Source organism: Impatiens glandulifera, chromosome 6 (assembly GCF_907164915.1).
Source record: "Impatiens glandulifera chromosome 6, dImpGla2.1, whole genome shotgun sequence".
Classification (NCBI taxonomy): Eukaryota; Viridiplantae; Streptophyta; class Magnoliopsida; order Ericales; family Balsaminaceae; genus Impatiens; species Impatiens glandulifera.
In genome coordinates, this window is record NC_061867.1 from 10,793,362 (window position 1) to 10,810,656 (window position 17,295).

The 17,295-nt window shown below is 30.2% G+C and overlaps 2 protein-coding genes across 2 annotated transcripts in view; both read right to left on the minus strand.

Moving 5' to 3' along the window:
• Window positions 1-2,768, minus strand: part of LOC124943135 (basic proline-rich protein-like) — a 55,093-nt gene extending 52,325 nt beyond the window's left edge. Inside the window, exon 1 of the mRNA XM_047483690.1 lies at window positions 2,632-2,768. Within this exon, the coding sequence (XP_047339646.1) occupies window positions 2,632-2,768 (137 nt within the window). The remainder of the gene's footprint in view (window positions 1-2,631) is intronic.
• A 1,125-nt stretch (window positions 2,769-3,893) lies between these two features.
• On the minus strand, window positions 3,894-14,028 carry LOC124943136 (vegetative cell wall protein gp1-like). Its single transcript, XM_047483691.1, has 3 exons — window positions 13,382-14,028; window positions 5,059-5,647; window positions 3,894-3,986 (listed from the first exon to the last, which is right to left on the minus strand). The coding sequence occupies exons 1-3, from the start codon at window positions 14,026-14,028 to the stop codon at window positions 3,894-3,896; spliced, it is 1,329 nt and encodes a 442-aa protein (XP_047339647.1).
• Between the last annotated feature and the right edge of the window lie 3,267 nt (window positions 14,029-17,295).

Consider the following 17,295-nt stretch of genomic DNA (forward strand, 5'->3'; position numbering starts at 1 on the left):
GTATATCTATATACATATATGCAAATGATTGGACATCTCTGTGTTCCTATAGCCTTGAAACATAGCAATATCAGTCAATTTACAATATAGTCACTTATAAAATAATTTATGTCCATTTGGTGTTTTTTATCTATAAACTTTTAATAATTCAAAACTTAATTTCACTTAATAGAGTTTCATTCACCGGAACACTTAAAGTGATCTCATTTGTTAATAATGAATTATTTGGACAAGAGTCTAGATGTACATAAGCGGTGATTTTAATATGTTAGATATAAAATGGTTTTGATAATGAATAATAAAACTATGTTCAATTATATATATATATATATATATATATATATATATATATATATAATTGTGAAGTCATATCAAGTACATTAACAATTTTAAAGATAACAATAAGGTGTTGTAGTATAGTGGTTAGTACTCCCGACTGTCACCAGGGTTTGAATCTCACCAGTCGCAAATAATAATTGAAAATTCACTTCTAAGTAACATTATTTAAAGATGCTCAAGTGAAAAAGAAAAGGCACACAATTAAAACAAGATGTAGTCATTAACCTAGGCCAGAAATATGTGGCCTAGGAACATAAAAAATTAATAAAAATACTTAACAAATGCTAACAGACATTTGACTATGCACAACTATGAGCATCCTCTAAAAAAATGTTGGTACAACAAATAAAATGTAGAAAAAGATAAAAGAGATGGTCAATTAATTGGACCACATTAAGTAAAATCCAATTTTCCAAGAGTTATTCAATAAAAAGAATGAGAAAAGAAATTACACATTAACCAAAGATCTAACTAACTTAAGAAATAAGATCACTTTTATATATTCCACTAGAACCCCATCTTTCTCCATGTGCTGATATACCCACTCCTAGAGATGTACCCACTCATGCCATCCAATCTTCAAATGGGACAATAACATATGAAACACTGAAGAAAATAGTAAAGACCAAAACCACCACCAAATATTTAGAAGAAAAATATGCATTCAAAGAAAACATTTTCAAAAATGTTGTCCCTAAGGTAGTCATCAAAAGGCTAAGATCAAGCAGGAAACCAAGTCTTAAATTAAAACAACTTTTACAAGCTCATAAAATAACACAATGCTCAAGTTGACATTTTAACATGAACTTATGAAAATATATTAGACAATAATTATGGATCAAAAGTCGATACCATTAAATGAAAAAAAAATCCATGATATTAATGCTAAGATAGCTCTGCATGTTTCTACCTTCTAAACCATTTTGAGTCCTCAAAAGATCAAAGGGCTTTGCAGTCTCAGTATTTTTACTTCAAGAAGCAAAACGTGTTAGAAAAAAAATAATCCATCATTATATAAAAACAAAAAACTATGTGTTTTACTAGGTATAAATAGAACCTTGAAAAATAAGCATCACTCTTTTCACGAACTTTTGTTAGGTGTTCACATTTAACCGCAAAAAGAAAAATAAGATATGAAAATAACAACAAGGAAAGAAACAAGAGAGAATATATAGAACTTCCATCAACCTGTAAAAATTTTGTGTTGTGAATCAAGCTTTACAGTGACATTAGAACGCCGCAGGGCTAAAACACGACACATATAACCTTTAAGAGGACCAACTTTGATACTTGTAATAAATGCATGGTTCTGGGCTAAGCTTTTACACAACTTAATCTTGTCCATTGTTTTTGTACTTTCACATTCTAAAGATTCAACCAATTAAGTTGTTTGTTCTTTGTGAATGGCATCAAATATTGTCAACAACTTCTTATGGTTACCAATTTCTAGGAGATTGGAACTTGTGCAATCATCATCAACTTCAAAGATATATTCTAATGCAAATATATAAATTTAAAAAAAGTGAAATAGAATTGTAAGAAATGATGTAGTGTCAAGGGATTTTGTACGATCTCAAGAACACTTGATGCTTTGAATAATACATTGTCCAAAGCTAAACTCTTGCACAAATCAATATGATTGATTTCTCTTGTACTTTTAGGTTGTTTAGATTCACACAAATGAGGTGTTTGTATTATGTGGCTTCCGGTAGTTGTTTCGGACACCTTATCAAGGTTAGCAACTTCTAGAAGATTGTAAGTTGTGCAATCATCTTTAGCTTGTGAGATACATTATAGATTCTGCAATATGTTCATACTATTAGAAGGTACCAACTATTTGAAAATATATTCAATGAGCAACTGGGAACTGCAAGCAATTTTTAGCTTGAGAATTTTCCACGTGTGTTGCAACTCTTTCTTGTTTTATCTCAGGCAAATCTGGAATCCTTCACTCCTCTCATTTGAGACAATATCTTATATGTACGCACTAGATTTGACCATTTCTTGATCGCCTAGAAAAGAAAATCCTAAAGTGAATGAAAAAGTAGCAGTCGAAATGAAATGAACCCTACATCAAATGTTTTCTCTAATTTCCCCTAAACATGGTGTTTGGTCGATGCTCGTATGGAAACACACATAAGAAAATCCTAAAGTGAATGAAAAAGTAGCAGTCGAAATGAAATGAACCCTACATCAAATGTTTTCTCTAATTTCCCCCTAAACATGGTGTTTGGTCGATGCTTATGGAAACACACATAATGATTGAAAAATAACAAAATACAAACTAAGAACCTGAAGAAGCTTATGATCCTCTTTGCAGCAACCATTAGAAAAGAGGGCGGCGAACACACAATAAGATTTGAATCCATGTTCAAATCATCGATGAGAAACATCCATTTCAGTTGAGAATCAGTGAAATTTGAGGCCATTACTTTGTTGATCGATCGATGAATCAATTAGATTTGATAGTAAGCCCCACAGAGGGTTTTGATGAAAGAGAGAGCAGAGTGGGGAAGAAATTTAAGGCTCACTTGAGTAACCTCTATCTTGTTTGACCCACTCCGATTAGAAGACCTACCCTAGTTTATGAACCATGACCTACAATTGTTTTAAGAAATTAAAAAAATATATATATAAAAAGTAAAATAAAATTTGTAAAGGTTGTAATACATATTAAATGTTGGCAAAAAGCAATTTATATGTTACTGGATCTATGATTTGGTATATTGATTCTATACTAATTACATCTCATAAAGTAATGATACTCCTGTCTTTATGTGTCACATGTCTTTATGTGTCACAGAGCTCTTGACATATCTATCATATAAATAGGTTTAAAATACTTCAGGTGGGAAGATTCAAAAATCAGAACTCATTTCTTAATTAACCTTTTAATTTATTATATATATATATATATATATATATATATATATATATATATATATTATTTTATTTTATTTCATAAATAAATAATATATTTTTTTTAAATCTTAATTCCATAATTAACAAATTTAACTATATATTATTTATTTCTTACATAAATAATATTCCTTAAAATATTAATTCAATAGCTATATACCTTTAATTATATATTATTTTATTTCATAAATAAATAATATTATTTAATATTAATAATGAAATCTAATATATACTAATAATCAATTTTTAGTATGTAACCTATAACTCAATTATAATAGTTAGTGGATTAACCTTATTAATTATTGTTGTCTTCTAGAAAAACATTAAGATTCTTAAAATAATTTTAATTAAATTATCTATATTAGTTGTTCTATTCAAGTTAGTAATTGCACATTAAATTAAATGGAAATTGGATTTTAAATCTATTCGGGATAAAATTTTGTAACGAAATCCTCGAGGCTGAAAAAGGTATGTACTGTTGGACGGAAATTGAGCCATAATGCAAGTGTGACTTAGAAAATTGAAAATATTGTCTTAAGGGCCGAAGAATGTGAAGTCTCTAAGCTAAAATCTCAATTACAAAAGATTCACAACTAGAACATAACTATAACAAAAATTTACCTTGATTAAATAAACTAATGGATGATTATAGTCTTCCGTTGGATTGTCGCTGCTCCACGGTTGCTATTTCCACTACTGCTGCGATTGGGAATATGGATCTTGGCAGCCTGAATCTCAAATAAGAAATAAAATAGAGAATGGGGATTGGTGCCAATGATTAATCTAAATGAAACTAATTTAATAATAGTGTAAGCATATTTAGCTTATTTTACTCTTGTAAGAGTGGACTCACGAAATCCGCTTCGAGAATTAACAAAAATAAATAAACTTTTTGTTTTGTTGTGACAACTCAAATGCGCAATTGACTTATCAAATAATAGTAAAGAATGCATATAAGTTAGAACTATCTTATTAACTTTTTGAACTATCTATAACAAAATTTAAAAATATATTTGTGTACGGTAATACGGCGCCTAAATCGTTATAACGATTCGACACAACTAAAACAAAGTAGATAAAAATATAGCAATCTATTAGTAGTTAGACATTAATATTAAAAATCACTTCTTAATAATAATTATTTATGACACTAATTTCAAAGCATGTTATTTATGTAATCTTAACTTTTTGAGTTAATAAAATTTAACTTTCTTTTCACATCCGGATTATATTTTTTTAACTTTTAAATTAAATTAATGTTAGATGTAATGATCAATTATCTTAAATAATAATTAATTGTATATATAATTATGATTATTTTGTGTTTTTGTTTCATTTTAAGGTATTTTAATTATTTAATAGATAAATATTAAATCAAATAATAAAAAGTTAATAATAACAATAAAATGATTAATAATAAATCTCAATATCACATCAATGTAATAATTTTATTTTCTTGTTCAATCCATATATTTCTGTTACAAATAAAGAAGCACAAATATTGAACCAAATATCTAAATAAATAAGTCTGAAATCTTCATTTGCCACAACTTGTTTGACAACCATTTTGGCACTTGGTAAAATTTAGTTAACCTGCAATTAGATCATATAGTTTAGGACATCTTATCAAAATTTTAAAAATTACTGAAATATAAATTATTAATCTAAAAATGTTTTTTTAATAGAAACATATTGGGCACAATAGCCACAATGCATTTAAAATAATAATTATCTTTGGTATTAAAACATTTTTTTTGATGAATTTTCTAACAATAAGTAGAGTAAGTATAGGACCATTACATTAGTAGGCGGCGTAGGGGGAGTAGGCGGCGTAGGGGGAGTAGGCGGCGTAGGGGGAGTAGGCGGCGTAGGGGGTGTAGGCGGCGTAGGGGGTGTAGGCGGCGTAGGGGGTGTAGGCGGCGTAGGGGGAGTTGGCGGCGTAGGGGGCGTAGGAGGCGTAGGCGGAGTAGGCGGCGTCGGCAGGGTAGGTGGCTTAGGCAGGGTACGGGGTCTCCACGGAGTATGGGGTGCATGGGGTGCGTGGGGTGCGTGGGGTGCGTGGGGTGCGTGGGGTGCGTGGGGGGCGTGGGGTGCGTGGGGGGCGTGGGGTGCGTGGGGTGCGTGGGGTGCGTGAGGCGCGTGGGGCGCGTGGGGTGCGTGGGGCGTAGGCGTCGTTGGCGGTGTAGGAGGAGTAGGCGGAGTTGGCGGCGTAGGCGGAGTAGGCGGAGTTGGCGGAGTAGGCGGAGTTGGGGGCGTAGGCGGAGTTGGCGGAGTTGGCGGCGTAGGCGGAGTTGGCGGCGTCGGCGGAGTAGGCGGCGTGGGCAGGGTAGGCGGCTTCAGCAGGGTAAGGGGTGTCCACGGTGTGTGGGGTGTCTGTATAGCTACAGAGCTATTGAAAATCGTTAGTATTAGAAATAAGAATAAGGTCACTATTTTCATCATATTTTTGGATTCAACAATAGAGAAATGCACTTTTTTATTACTCTAAATTTTATCTTCAATACCCCTCAAATACCACAAATACTTATAGCAATCCAAAAAATAAATTTAATAGCAATCTATTAGTTGATAATTATGACAATAATTTTGAAGACCACTTTATAAATTAGTAGTTATCAAATTATTCAAAGATGGGTATGTATTTATTAAATTATTATTACAGATAATGATCAATTATTTTTAGAGAAAGAATAAATTACAATAGATAATGATCAATTAATTACATCTAGATAATGATTACATTTTTTTTGTCACTAATTATTATAATATGTATGGTGTTTTAATTTTTATTTTATAAAAAATAATAAAATATCATATAAACAATGAGATCATTTAACATAATTTCTTATTTATTTAATGTTAAATTCGTACTGAATAATATTAAAAGAGTATAATCATAAAGTTTTCTTAATATTTTTTCTCATTTTAGTCGAAGTTTGAATTCAAAATTAGGTTTTATTGATGTAATATTCCTATGATTATTTAGGAACTATCTAAATAGGATAGAACCAATCAATCGATCTAAATAACAATAACTCAAATTTGAATTTGAAAAATTAAAAAAACGAATTTGCTGTTCTTGGGTTAATTATGTTGACCACAGCCCAAAAAGTTTCACAACATGATTGAAAACATGTTGAGCAATTGTTTGGATTATGTTTGATCCATCCCGATTATATTTGATAAAAATTAAAATATTCAAAATAAAATTAAATTTTTGAGTTTTTGAATTGGTTAAAACGAACTACCATTGTTCTTATTTTGGTACCAATCAAGTAGGTCTGATATAAGAAAGCTATTAGATATCCCCTCTCACTTCAAAACAACTTTAAAATTAAAAACTCAAATTTTGATCACAAATTGTTTTAAACAAATTGATCATCATTCAGGTCGATTGATACCTTGAGATGATTATCAACATTTTCATGGAATCTTTGTGATGCTACTCAAGATCTTGGATCAAAGAATTAAAGCTAAAAAACGAATTAAAAAAAATGAATATTTGATGTTCCTGAGGACCGAGAGATCCGACAGAGGATCCTCGGTCCGGACTGAATCCTAGGATTAAAAAAATTAACCTCAGACCGATGTTCTTGAGTTAGGACCGAGATATCCGACCGAGGATTTTCACCTAGGACCGAGAGGTCCGATCTAGGACCGAGAGTCCTAACCTTGAGACCAAGACTCCTTAACCATAGGACCGAGAGTCTTAACTTTAGGACCAAGAATCCTACCCTCGGGACCGAGACTCCCTAACCTTAGGCCTGAGAGTTCTAAACATGGGACTGAGAATATCAAGTTTAGGACTGAGGAATCCAAAACGCAGGACCGAAGGACCTAGCCTAGAGCTAGTCCTAGACCGAAAGGTTTATACACCTCGATTGAGAAACTTAGACCCATGCTAACCTAGGACCGATAGGATTTTACACCTAGACCAGTAAGATCAGGCAAGTACCAAGAGTCCTTAGCACCTCAACCGAGGGACTTTGGTTCTTAGACCAAAGATCCCAAACCTCGACCGAGAGGTTCCTTGACCCAGACCGAGAGTCTTTCGACCTCGACCGATAAAAATGAACTCCGGACCTAGGACTTCGTTCTTAAGACCTGTTTGGTTTCACTTTTTAAAATCCAAAATTATTTTTGTAGTTTTGGGACTCCGAATTATTTTCTAAAAATCCCAAAAAAATAGAAAATACGTTTTAAATATTTTTGGGATATTTCCACAAAAATATTTCGATAAAGGCTCGTTTGGTGTTTATTTTTAAATCCTAATGCCTTTAAAAATAACGGGTATTCTTTAGGTATTTCCACCCTAGTTATCATTCACAACATGTACCAACATTTTAAAAAATTTTTGTTTTCATATTTTAAATAAAGCTCAAACCTAGAACTATGACTAGGATCGGAAGAATAATCGGATAAAAACTCTAACGTTATACAACCGATTTTTAAAAGTCAACTTTATAAGTAGAGACCGTTTTTTAAAATGGGTGCGGAGGATGAAGCACGAAAGCCCTTTCCCGAGTATCACCAAATTACTAACTAAAAGAAACTCTAGTCAATACGTTTGTATACGTATACCAACTTTAATTTATTTAAAAAAAAAATTATTTGAAAACTCTATTTCAAAATAAATAATCTTTTAAATTAATTATGTTTAAACTAAATGATTTTTTAAAGAATTAAATTGTGATTAATTAACCTAAATCTCTGAATTATTTAAATTAAAACCAAAATTAATTATTTTTAATGAGTTTTAAAAAGTTGTCAAAATTAGTAACATGTTTTAAAAGTAATGTTTTATTTTTTTTAAATTAACACGCTAATCGAGGTTAAAATTTTCAAACTACGAGTTTTCTACCATGTGATATATGTCCACACAGTAAATTAAAGATTTCAACTTCATTGGTCTGCATCCTTCATGGATTTCAATGTTTCTTCTATTCTTTGTATTAAAATATTAAAATAAATAACAAAATACAAAATAATACACTGATCGTGTAAAAGAAGAATAAAATAAACTATATGCAGATCATATTTCTATAACATATAAAGAATTTATGCAAGTAATATATCTTATATAAAACAAACATAAATATTTCTTAATTTAAAATAAATTTTATATTTTAATATTTCAAAAAACTTTATTTTAATTTCATATATTTATCCTATAAAGATATCATCAATTTTAAATAAGATCTACATCAAATTAAAAATTAATTTATTAATCTTATCAATTGCAATACCGCTCTATGGTTGGATATGGGTTTAAAGCAAAAATTTTTATCAAATCTTTACACCTAATCAGAGATAAAAGTCCCACGTGTTGCTCCTCTAACTAATCCACACGAGCCCGGTTAGATTCTCTTGTCTTCGACTGTCTAACTAATCCACACGAGCCCGGTTAGATTCTCTTGTCTTCGACTGTTATACTTTCAAGTAAATATTTATCTAAAAACATATTTGTTGGTATATTTATCTGGAAAAAAATGTTTCACTAAAACCTCAAATATTCAAACTCCTAACATCATTCAATTCATAACATTGAAGTGGTATTCTTAAACTAATTTGAGAAGATTTATGTAAAATATCATTTGATATGAATTGACTTGGAGAAATTATTCTTTTGGATTTAAGATGACCATTTTCTAATTTTTTTCTTGACTTGTTCCTACAAAATCAATGTCCAAAGAATAACTCTATGAATTAATTGGAAAATATATATTTCATACCCAAAATGTTTTCTTAAATTGAATATGAACTCTATAAAATTTTGATTAAACAAACTATCAACCAAAATGTGCATAACATTTGCATTCATGTTTATAAAATATATAAATATTATGATTTTATTATACTTAATTATTAAGGTCTATTGTCATCTTTGGGATTGAGATTTTGAAAATAATTTTGGATATTATTTATATAGGTTTAGATTGAAAATTTTGTATAATATTTTTTTCAATACATTCATTTTGACTATAGGTAAAAATTTGTACTCTACTTGTTGAATTTTTCTTATAATGTTGGAAACTTACACGAACTTCACAAATCATAACTACTTAAAGTGTATAACTGCTTTATTGGATATTAGATTTTTAATACAATACTTTTATTACATTGGATAAGGCAAGTAGTAACACAACTTATTGATACAATAGAAAAACTAATAAATCAAGTTTTAGATCTTAAATTATTCAAATATTTCTTTTATATTAAATGGTCTCTATAAAGTACTCTATCTAAGTGATACATTGAAAATAGTCCAAACTAGTTCTCCCTAGTTAAAAAATAAAATTGTTTATAAAGTATTTTAAAAAAATGTGAATACTTTCAGAAGTATTGTGACACAGTTATGAGTCTACATTAAAACACTTATATATTTAAAATATACATATCTAAAAAGGTTTTTTTTTTAAACTTAAAAAACAATTATAAAAAAAACTAGAGGAGACACGAATGACCAAACCATAGATGAAAAATAGTGACACGAGCAATAGTAACCGGTCGACTTAGATGAAAAATACACACGAAACACATGAAGAAAAGTCGACCTAAATGAATTATACACACAAAACGCTTGGAGACGTAAATGACTTAACCATACTGTAATTTGAAGCATTCCATATCTTAAGAGCTCCTTCATCCATGGAAGAGGGTCGTGAGATGATGCTGGCTGAATATATAGGCTCTAAAATATTTAAGGAGAAAAGATTTAAAAATCATAACTCATTCCCTTAATTAAATTTTGATCGTATATTATTTTATTTCATAATATATTATCTTTTCTTTTAATCTAATTCGTCAACTCTTAACATTTGACCTCGTAGAATTCAATTATAATAACTATATGTTTAACCATATTAATCATAGTTGATTCTAGCACAATATTATGACTCCTAAAATAATTGGATTAAATTATCTCCATTAATTATTCTATCCAAGTTTAGTTATTACACATTAAATTAAAGGACATAATTCTTTCAATCTTCCCCTTGTCTTTAAACTAAAGTGTTCAATATAAGATACATTGTTTCTTAATGTTTTATTTGATTATATGATAAAATTCATATATATTATCAATATGTTTTGTACACTGATTTTGAACTTTCAATTAAACGAATTGTTCAAATAATCCATCCGAGCATGGCAATGCATTTTCAGTTCTCGCTCATCAAGTGGTCGAAACACTATTCATGTCAATGCATCATAGTATACACAGAGCAGTATGACTTCTCTCTTCTTGTATGACTATGACTCCTACTCAACTTTTGACACTCTTAACTTTTTCTTTTATAACTTTCTTTCCCGGGAAGTGTTTAATAGTATAAATGAATATGAATCATCAAATGTGACAACAACATACTCATGTTTAAAGAATCTATTAATCATAGTTTAAACTAAAAAAATTCACAATCTGTTTTGAAGAGTTATAAGATAGGTCAGTCTTACATGTATATCTATATACATATATGTAAATGATTGGACATCTCTGTGTTCCTATAGCCTTGAAACATAGCAATATCAGTCACTTTACAATATAGTCATTATAAAATAATTTATTGTCCATTTGGTGTTTTTTATCTATAAACTTTTAATAATTCAAAACTTAATTTCACTTAATAGAGTTTCATTCACCGGAACACTTAAAGTGATCTCATTTGTTAATAATGAATTATTTGGACAAGAGTCTAGATGTACATAAGCGGTGATTTTAATATGTTAGATAGTAAAATGGTTTTTGATAATGAATAATACAAACTAAGTTAAATTATATATATATATATATACTATAATTGTGAAGTCATATCAAGTATATTAACAATTTTAAAGATAACAATCAGTTGTTGTAGTATAGTGGTAGTACTCCCGACTGTCACCAGGGTTTGAATCTCACCAGTCGCAAAAATAATTGAAAATCCACTTCTAAGTAAACATTTTTTAAAGATGCTCAGTGAAAAAGAACAGGCACACAATTTAAAACAAAGATGAGTCATTAACCTAGGCCAGAAATATGTGGCCTAGGAACATAAAAATTAATAAAATACTTTTACAAGCTCATAACATAACACAATGCTCAAGTTGACATTTTAACATGAACTTATGAAAATATATTAGACAATAATTATGGATCAAAAGTCGATACCATTAAATGTTGGCAAAAAGCAATTTATATGTTACTGAATCTATGATTTGGTATATTGATTCTATACTAATTACATCTCATAAAGTAATGATACTCCTATCTTTATGTGTCACATGTCTTTATGTGTCACAGAGCTCTTGACATATATCATATAAATAGGTTTAAAATACTTCAGGTGGGAAGATTCAAAAATCAGAACTCATTTCTTAATTAACCTTTTAATTTATTATATATATATTATATATTATTTTATTATTTCATAAATAAATAATATATTTTTTAAATCTTAATTCCATAATTAACAAATTTAACTATATATTATTTATTTCTTACATAAATAATATTCCTTAAAATATTAATTCAATAGCTATATACCTTTAATTATAATTATTTATTTCATAAATAAATAATATTATTTATATTAATAATGAAATCTAATATATACTAATAATCAATTTTTAGTATGTAACCTATAACTCAATTATAATAGTTAGTGGATTAACCTTATTAATTATTGTTGTCTTCTAGAAAAACATTAAGATTCTTAAAATAATTTTAATTAAATTATCTATATTAGTTGTTCTATTCAAGTTAGTAATTGCACATTAAATTAAATGGAAATTGGATTTTAAATCTATTCGGGATAAAATTTTGTAACGAAATCCTCGAGGCTGAAAAAGGTATGTACTGTTGGACGGAAATTGAGCCATAATGCAAGTGTGACTTAGAAAATTGAAAATATTGTCTTAAGGGCCGAAGAATGTGAAGTCTCTAAGCTAAAATCTCAATTACAAAAGATTCACAACTAGAACATAACTATAACAAAAACTTACCTTGATTAAATAAACTAATGGATGATTATAGTCTTCCGTTGGATTGTCGCTGCTCCACGGTTGCTATTTCCACTACTGCTGCGATTGGGAATATGGATCTTGGCAGCCTGAATCTCAAATAAGAAATAAAATAGAGAGAATGGGGATTGGTGCCAATGATTAATCTAAATGAAACTAATTTAATAATAGTGTAAGCATATTTAGCTTATTTACTCTTGTAAGAGTGGACTCACGAAATCCGCTTCGAGAATTAACAAAATAAATAAACTTTTTGTTTTGTTGTGACAACTCAAATGCGCAATTGACTTATCAAATAATAGTAAAGAATGCATATAAGTTAGAACTATCTTATCAACTTTTTTAACTATCTATAACAAAATTTAAAAATATATTTGTGTGCGGTAATACGGCGCCTAAATCGTTATAACAATTCGACACAACTAAACAAAGTAGATAAAAATATAGCAATCTATTAGTAGTTAGACATTAATATTAAAAATCACTTCTTAATAATTATTTATGACACTAATTTCAAAGCATGTTATTTATGTAATCTTAACTTTTTGATTTAATAAAATTTAACTTTCTTTTCACATCTGGATTATATTTTTTTAACTTTTAAATTAAATTAATGTTAGATGTAATGATCAATTATCTTAAATAATAATTAATTGTATATATAATTATGATTATTTTGTGTTTTTGTTTCATTTTAAGGTATTTTAATTATTTGATAGATAAATATTAAATCAAATAATAAAAAGTTAATAATAACAATAAAATGATTAATAATAAATCTCAATATCACATCAATGTAATAATTTTATTTTCTTGTTCAATCCATATTTCTGTTACAAATAAAGAAGCACAAATATTGAACCAAATATCTAAATAAATAAGTCTGAAATCTTCATTTGCCACAACTTGTTTGACAACCATTTTGGCACTTGGTAAAATTTAGTTAACCTGCAATTAGATCATATAGTTTAGGACATCTTATCAAAATTTTAAAAATTACTGAAATATAAATTATTAATCTAAAAAATGTTTTTTTTAATAGAAACATATTGGGCACAATAGCCACAATGCATTTAAAATAATAATTATCTTTGGTATTAAAACATTTTTTGATGAATTTTCTAACAATACGTAGAGTAAGTATAGGACCATTACATTAGTAGGCGGCGTAGGGGGAGTAGGCGGCGTAGGGGGAGTAGGCGGCGTAGGGGGAGTAGGCGGCGTAGGGGGTGTAGGCGGCGTAGGGGGTGTAGGCGGCGTAGGGGGAGTTGGCGGCGTAGGGGGCGTAGGAGGCGTAGGCGGAGTAGGCGGCGTCGGCAGGGTAGGTGGCTTAGGCAGGGTACGGGGTCTCCACGGAGTATGGGGTGCGTGGGGTGCGTGGGGTGCGTGGGGTGCGTGGGGTGCGTGGGGTGCGTGGGGGGCGTGGGGTGCGTGGGGTGCGTGGGGTGCGGGGGGTGCGTGAGGCGCGTGGGGCGGTGGGGTGCGTGGGGCGTAGGCGTCGTTGGCGGTGTAGGAGGGGTAGGCGGAGTTGGCGGCGTAGGCGGGAGTAGGCGGAGTTGGCGGAGTAGGCGGAGTTGGCGGCGTAGGCGGAGTTGGCGGAGTTGGCGGCGTAGGCGGAGTTGGCGGTGGCGGCGTCGGCGGAGTAGGCGGCGTGGGCAGGGTAGGCGGCTTCAGCAGGGTAAGGGGTGTCCACGGTGTGTGGGGTGTCTGTATAGCTACAGAGCTATTGAAAATCGTTAGTATTAGAAATAAGAATAAGGTCACTATTTTCATCATATTTTTGGATTCAACAATAGAGAAATGCACTTTTTTATTACTCTAAATTTTATCTTCAATACCCCTCAAATACCACAAATATTTATAGCAATCCAAAAAATAAATTTAATAGCAATCTATTAGTTGATAATTATGACAATAATTTTGAAGACCACTTTATAAATTAGTAGTTATCACATTATTCAAAGATGGGTATGTATTTATTAAATTATTATTACAGATAATGATCAATTATTTTTAGAGAAAGAATAAATTACAATAGATAATGATCAATTAATTACATCTAGATAATGATTACATTTTTTTTTGTCACTAATTATTATAATATGTATGGTGTTTTAATTTTTATTTTATAAAAAAATAATAAATATCATAAACAATGAGATCATTTAACATAATTTCTTATTTATTTAATGTTAAATTCTTACTGAATAATATTAAAAGAGTATAATCATAAAGTTTTCTTAATATTTTTTCTCATTTTAGTCGAAGTTTGAATTCAAAATTAGGTTTTATTGATGTAATATTCCTATGATTATTTAGGAACTATCTAAATAGGATAGAACCAATCAATCGATCTAAATAACAATAACTCAAATTTGAATTTGAAAATTTAAAAAACGAATTTGCTGTTCTTGGGTTAATTATTTGTTGACCACAGCCCAAAAAGCTTCACAACATGATTGAAAACATGTTGAGCAATTGTTTGGATTATGTTTGATCCATCCCGATTATATTGATAAAAATTAAAATATTCAAAATAAAATTAAATTTTTGAGTTTTTGAATTGGTTAAAACGAACTACCATTGTTCTTATTTTGGTACCAATCAAGTAGGTCTGATATAAGAAAGCTATTAGATATCCCCTTTCACTTCAAAACAACTTTAAAATTAAAAACTCAAATTTTGATCACAAATTGTTTTAAACAAATTGATCATCATTCAGGTCGATTGATACCTTGAGATGATTATCAACATTTTCATGGAATCTTTGTGAAGCTACTCAAGATCTTGGATCAAAGAATTAAAGCTAAAAAACGAATTAAAAAAAATGAATATTTGATGTTCCTGAGGACCGAGAGATCCGACCGAGGATCCTCGGTCTGGACTGAATCCTAGGATTAAAAAAATTAACCTCAGACCGATGTTCTTGAGTTAGGACCGAGATATCCGACCGAGGATTTTCACCTAGGACCGAGAGGTCCGATCTAGGACCGAGAGTCCTAACCTTGAGACCAAGACTCCTAACCATAGGACCGAGAGTCTTAACTTTAGGACCAAGAATCCTACCCTCGGGACCGAGACTCCTAACCTTAGGCCTGAGAGTTCTAAACATGGGACTGAGAATATCAAGTTTAGGACTGAGGAATCCAAAACACCAGACACGAAGGACCTAGCCTAGAGCTAGTCCTAGACCGAAAGGTTTATACACCTCGATTGAGAAACTTAGACCCATGCTAACCTAGGACCGATAGGATTTTACACCTAGACCAGTAAGATCAGGCAAGTACCAAGAGTCCTTAGCACCTCAACCGAGGGACTTTGGTTCTTAGACCAAAGATCCCAAACCTCGACCGAGAGGTTCCTTGACCCAGACCGAGAGTCTTTCGACCTCGACCGATAAAAATGAACTCCGGACCTAGGACTTCGTTCTTAAGACCTGTTTGGTTTCACTTTTTAAAATCCAAAATTATTTTGTAGTTTTGGGACTCCGAATTTTTCTAAAAATCCCAAAAAAATAGAAAATACGTTTTAAATATTTTTGGGATATTTCCACAAAAATATTTCGATAAAGGCTCGTTTGGTGTTTATTTTTAAATCCTAATGCCTTTAAAAATAACGGGTATTCTTTAGGTATTTCCACCCTAGTTATCATTCAACATGTACCAACATTTTAAAAAATTTTGTTTTCATATTTTAAATAAAGCTCAAACCTAGAACTATGACTAGGATCGGAAGAATAATCGGATAAAACTCTAACGTTATACAACCGATTTTTAAAAGTCAACTTTATAAGTAGAGACCGTTTTTTTAAAATGGGCGGAGGATGAAGCACGAAAGCCCTTTCCCGAGTATCACCAAATTACTCTAAAAGAAACTCTAGTCAATACGTTTGTATACGTATACCAACTTTTATTTTTTAAAAAAAAATTATTGAAAACTCTATTTCAAAATAAAAATCTTTTAAATTAATTATGTTTAAACTAAATGATTTTTTAAAGAATTAAATTGTGATGATTAACCTAAATCTCTGAATTATTTAAATTAAACCCAAAATTAATTATTTTTAATGAGTTTTAAAAAGTTGTCAAATTAGTAACATGTTTTAAAAGTAATGTTTTATTTTTTTAAATTAATACGCTAATCGAGGTTAAAATTTTCAAACTACGAGTTTTCTACCATTGATATATGTCCACACAGTAAATTAAAGATTTCAACTTCATTGGTCTGCATCCTTCATGGATTTCAATGTTTCTTCTATTCTTGTATTAAAATATTAAAATAAATAACAAAATACAAAATAATACACTGATCGTGTAAAAGAAGAATAAAATAAACTATATGCAGATCATATTTCTAAAACATATAAAGAATTTATGCAAGTAATATATAATTTAATAAAACAAACATAAATATTTCTTATTTAAAATAAATTTTATATTTTAATATTTCAAAAAACTTTATTTTAATTTCATATATTTATCCTATAAAGATATCATCAATTTTAAATAAGATCTACATCAAATTAAAAATTAATTTATTAATCTTATCAATTGCAATACCGCTCTATTGTTGGATATGGGTTAAAGCAAAAATTTTTATCAAATCTTTACACCTAATCATCAGAGATAAAAGTCCCACGTGTTGCTCCTCTAACTAATCCACCGAGCCTCGGTTAGATTCTCTTGTCTTCGACTGTCTAACTAATCCACACGAGCCCGGTTAGATTCTCTGTCTTCGACGTTATACTTTCAAGTAAATATTTATCTAAAAACGTATTTGTTGGTATATTTATTGGAAAAAATGTTTCACTAAAACCTCAAATATTCAAACTCCTAACATCATTCAATTCATAACATTGAAGTGGTACTTGCTTAAACTAATTTGAGAAGATTTATGTAAAAATATATTTGATATGAATTGGACTTGGAGAAATTATTCTTTTGGATTTAAGATGACATTTTCTAATTTTTTCTTGATTTGTTCCTACAAAATCAATGTCCAAAGAATAACTCTTGAAATTATTGGAAAATATTTTCATAC

Excerpts from the sequence above, each read along its gene's own strand:
- LOC124943136 (XM_047483691.1), bottom strand. The coding sequence starts at position 14,028 with ATGAAAATAGTGACCTTATTCTTATTTCTAATACTAACGATTTTCAAT. Across the intron at positions 5,648-13,381 it reads CTATACTTACTCTACGTATT|CTCTGTAGCTATACAGACAC; the intron begins GTTAGAAAATTC and ends GATTTTCAATAG. Across the intron at positions 3,987-5,058 it reads CCCCTACGCCGCCTACTAAT|GCTGCCAAGATCCATATTCC; the intron begins GTAATGGTCCTA and ends TTTGAGATTCAG.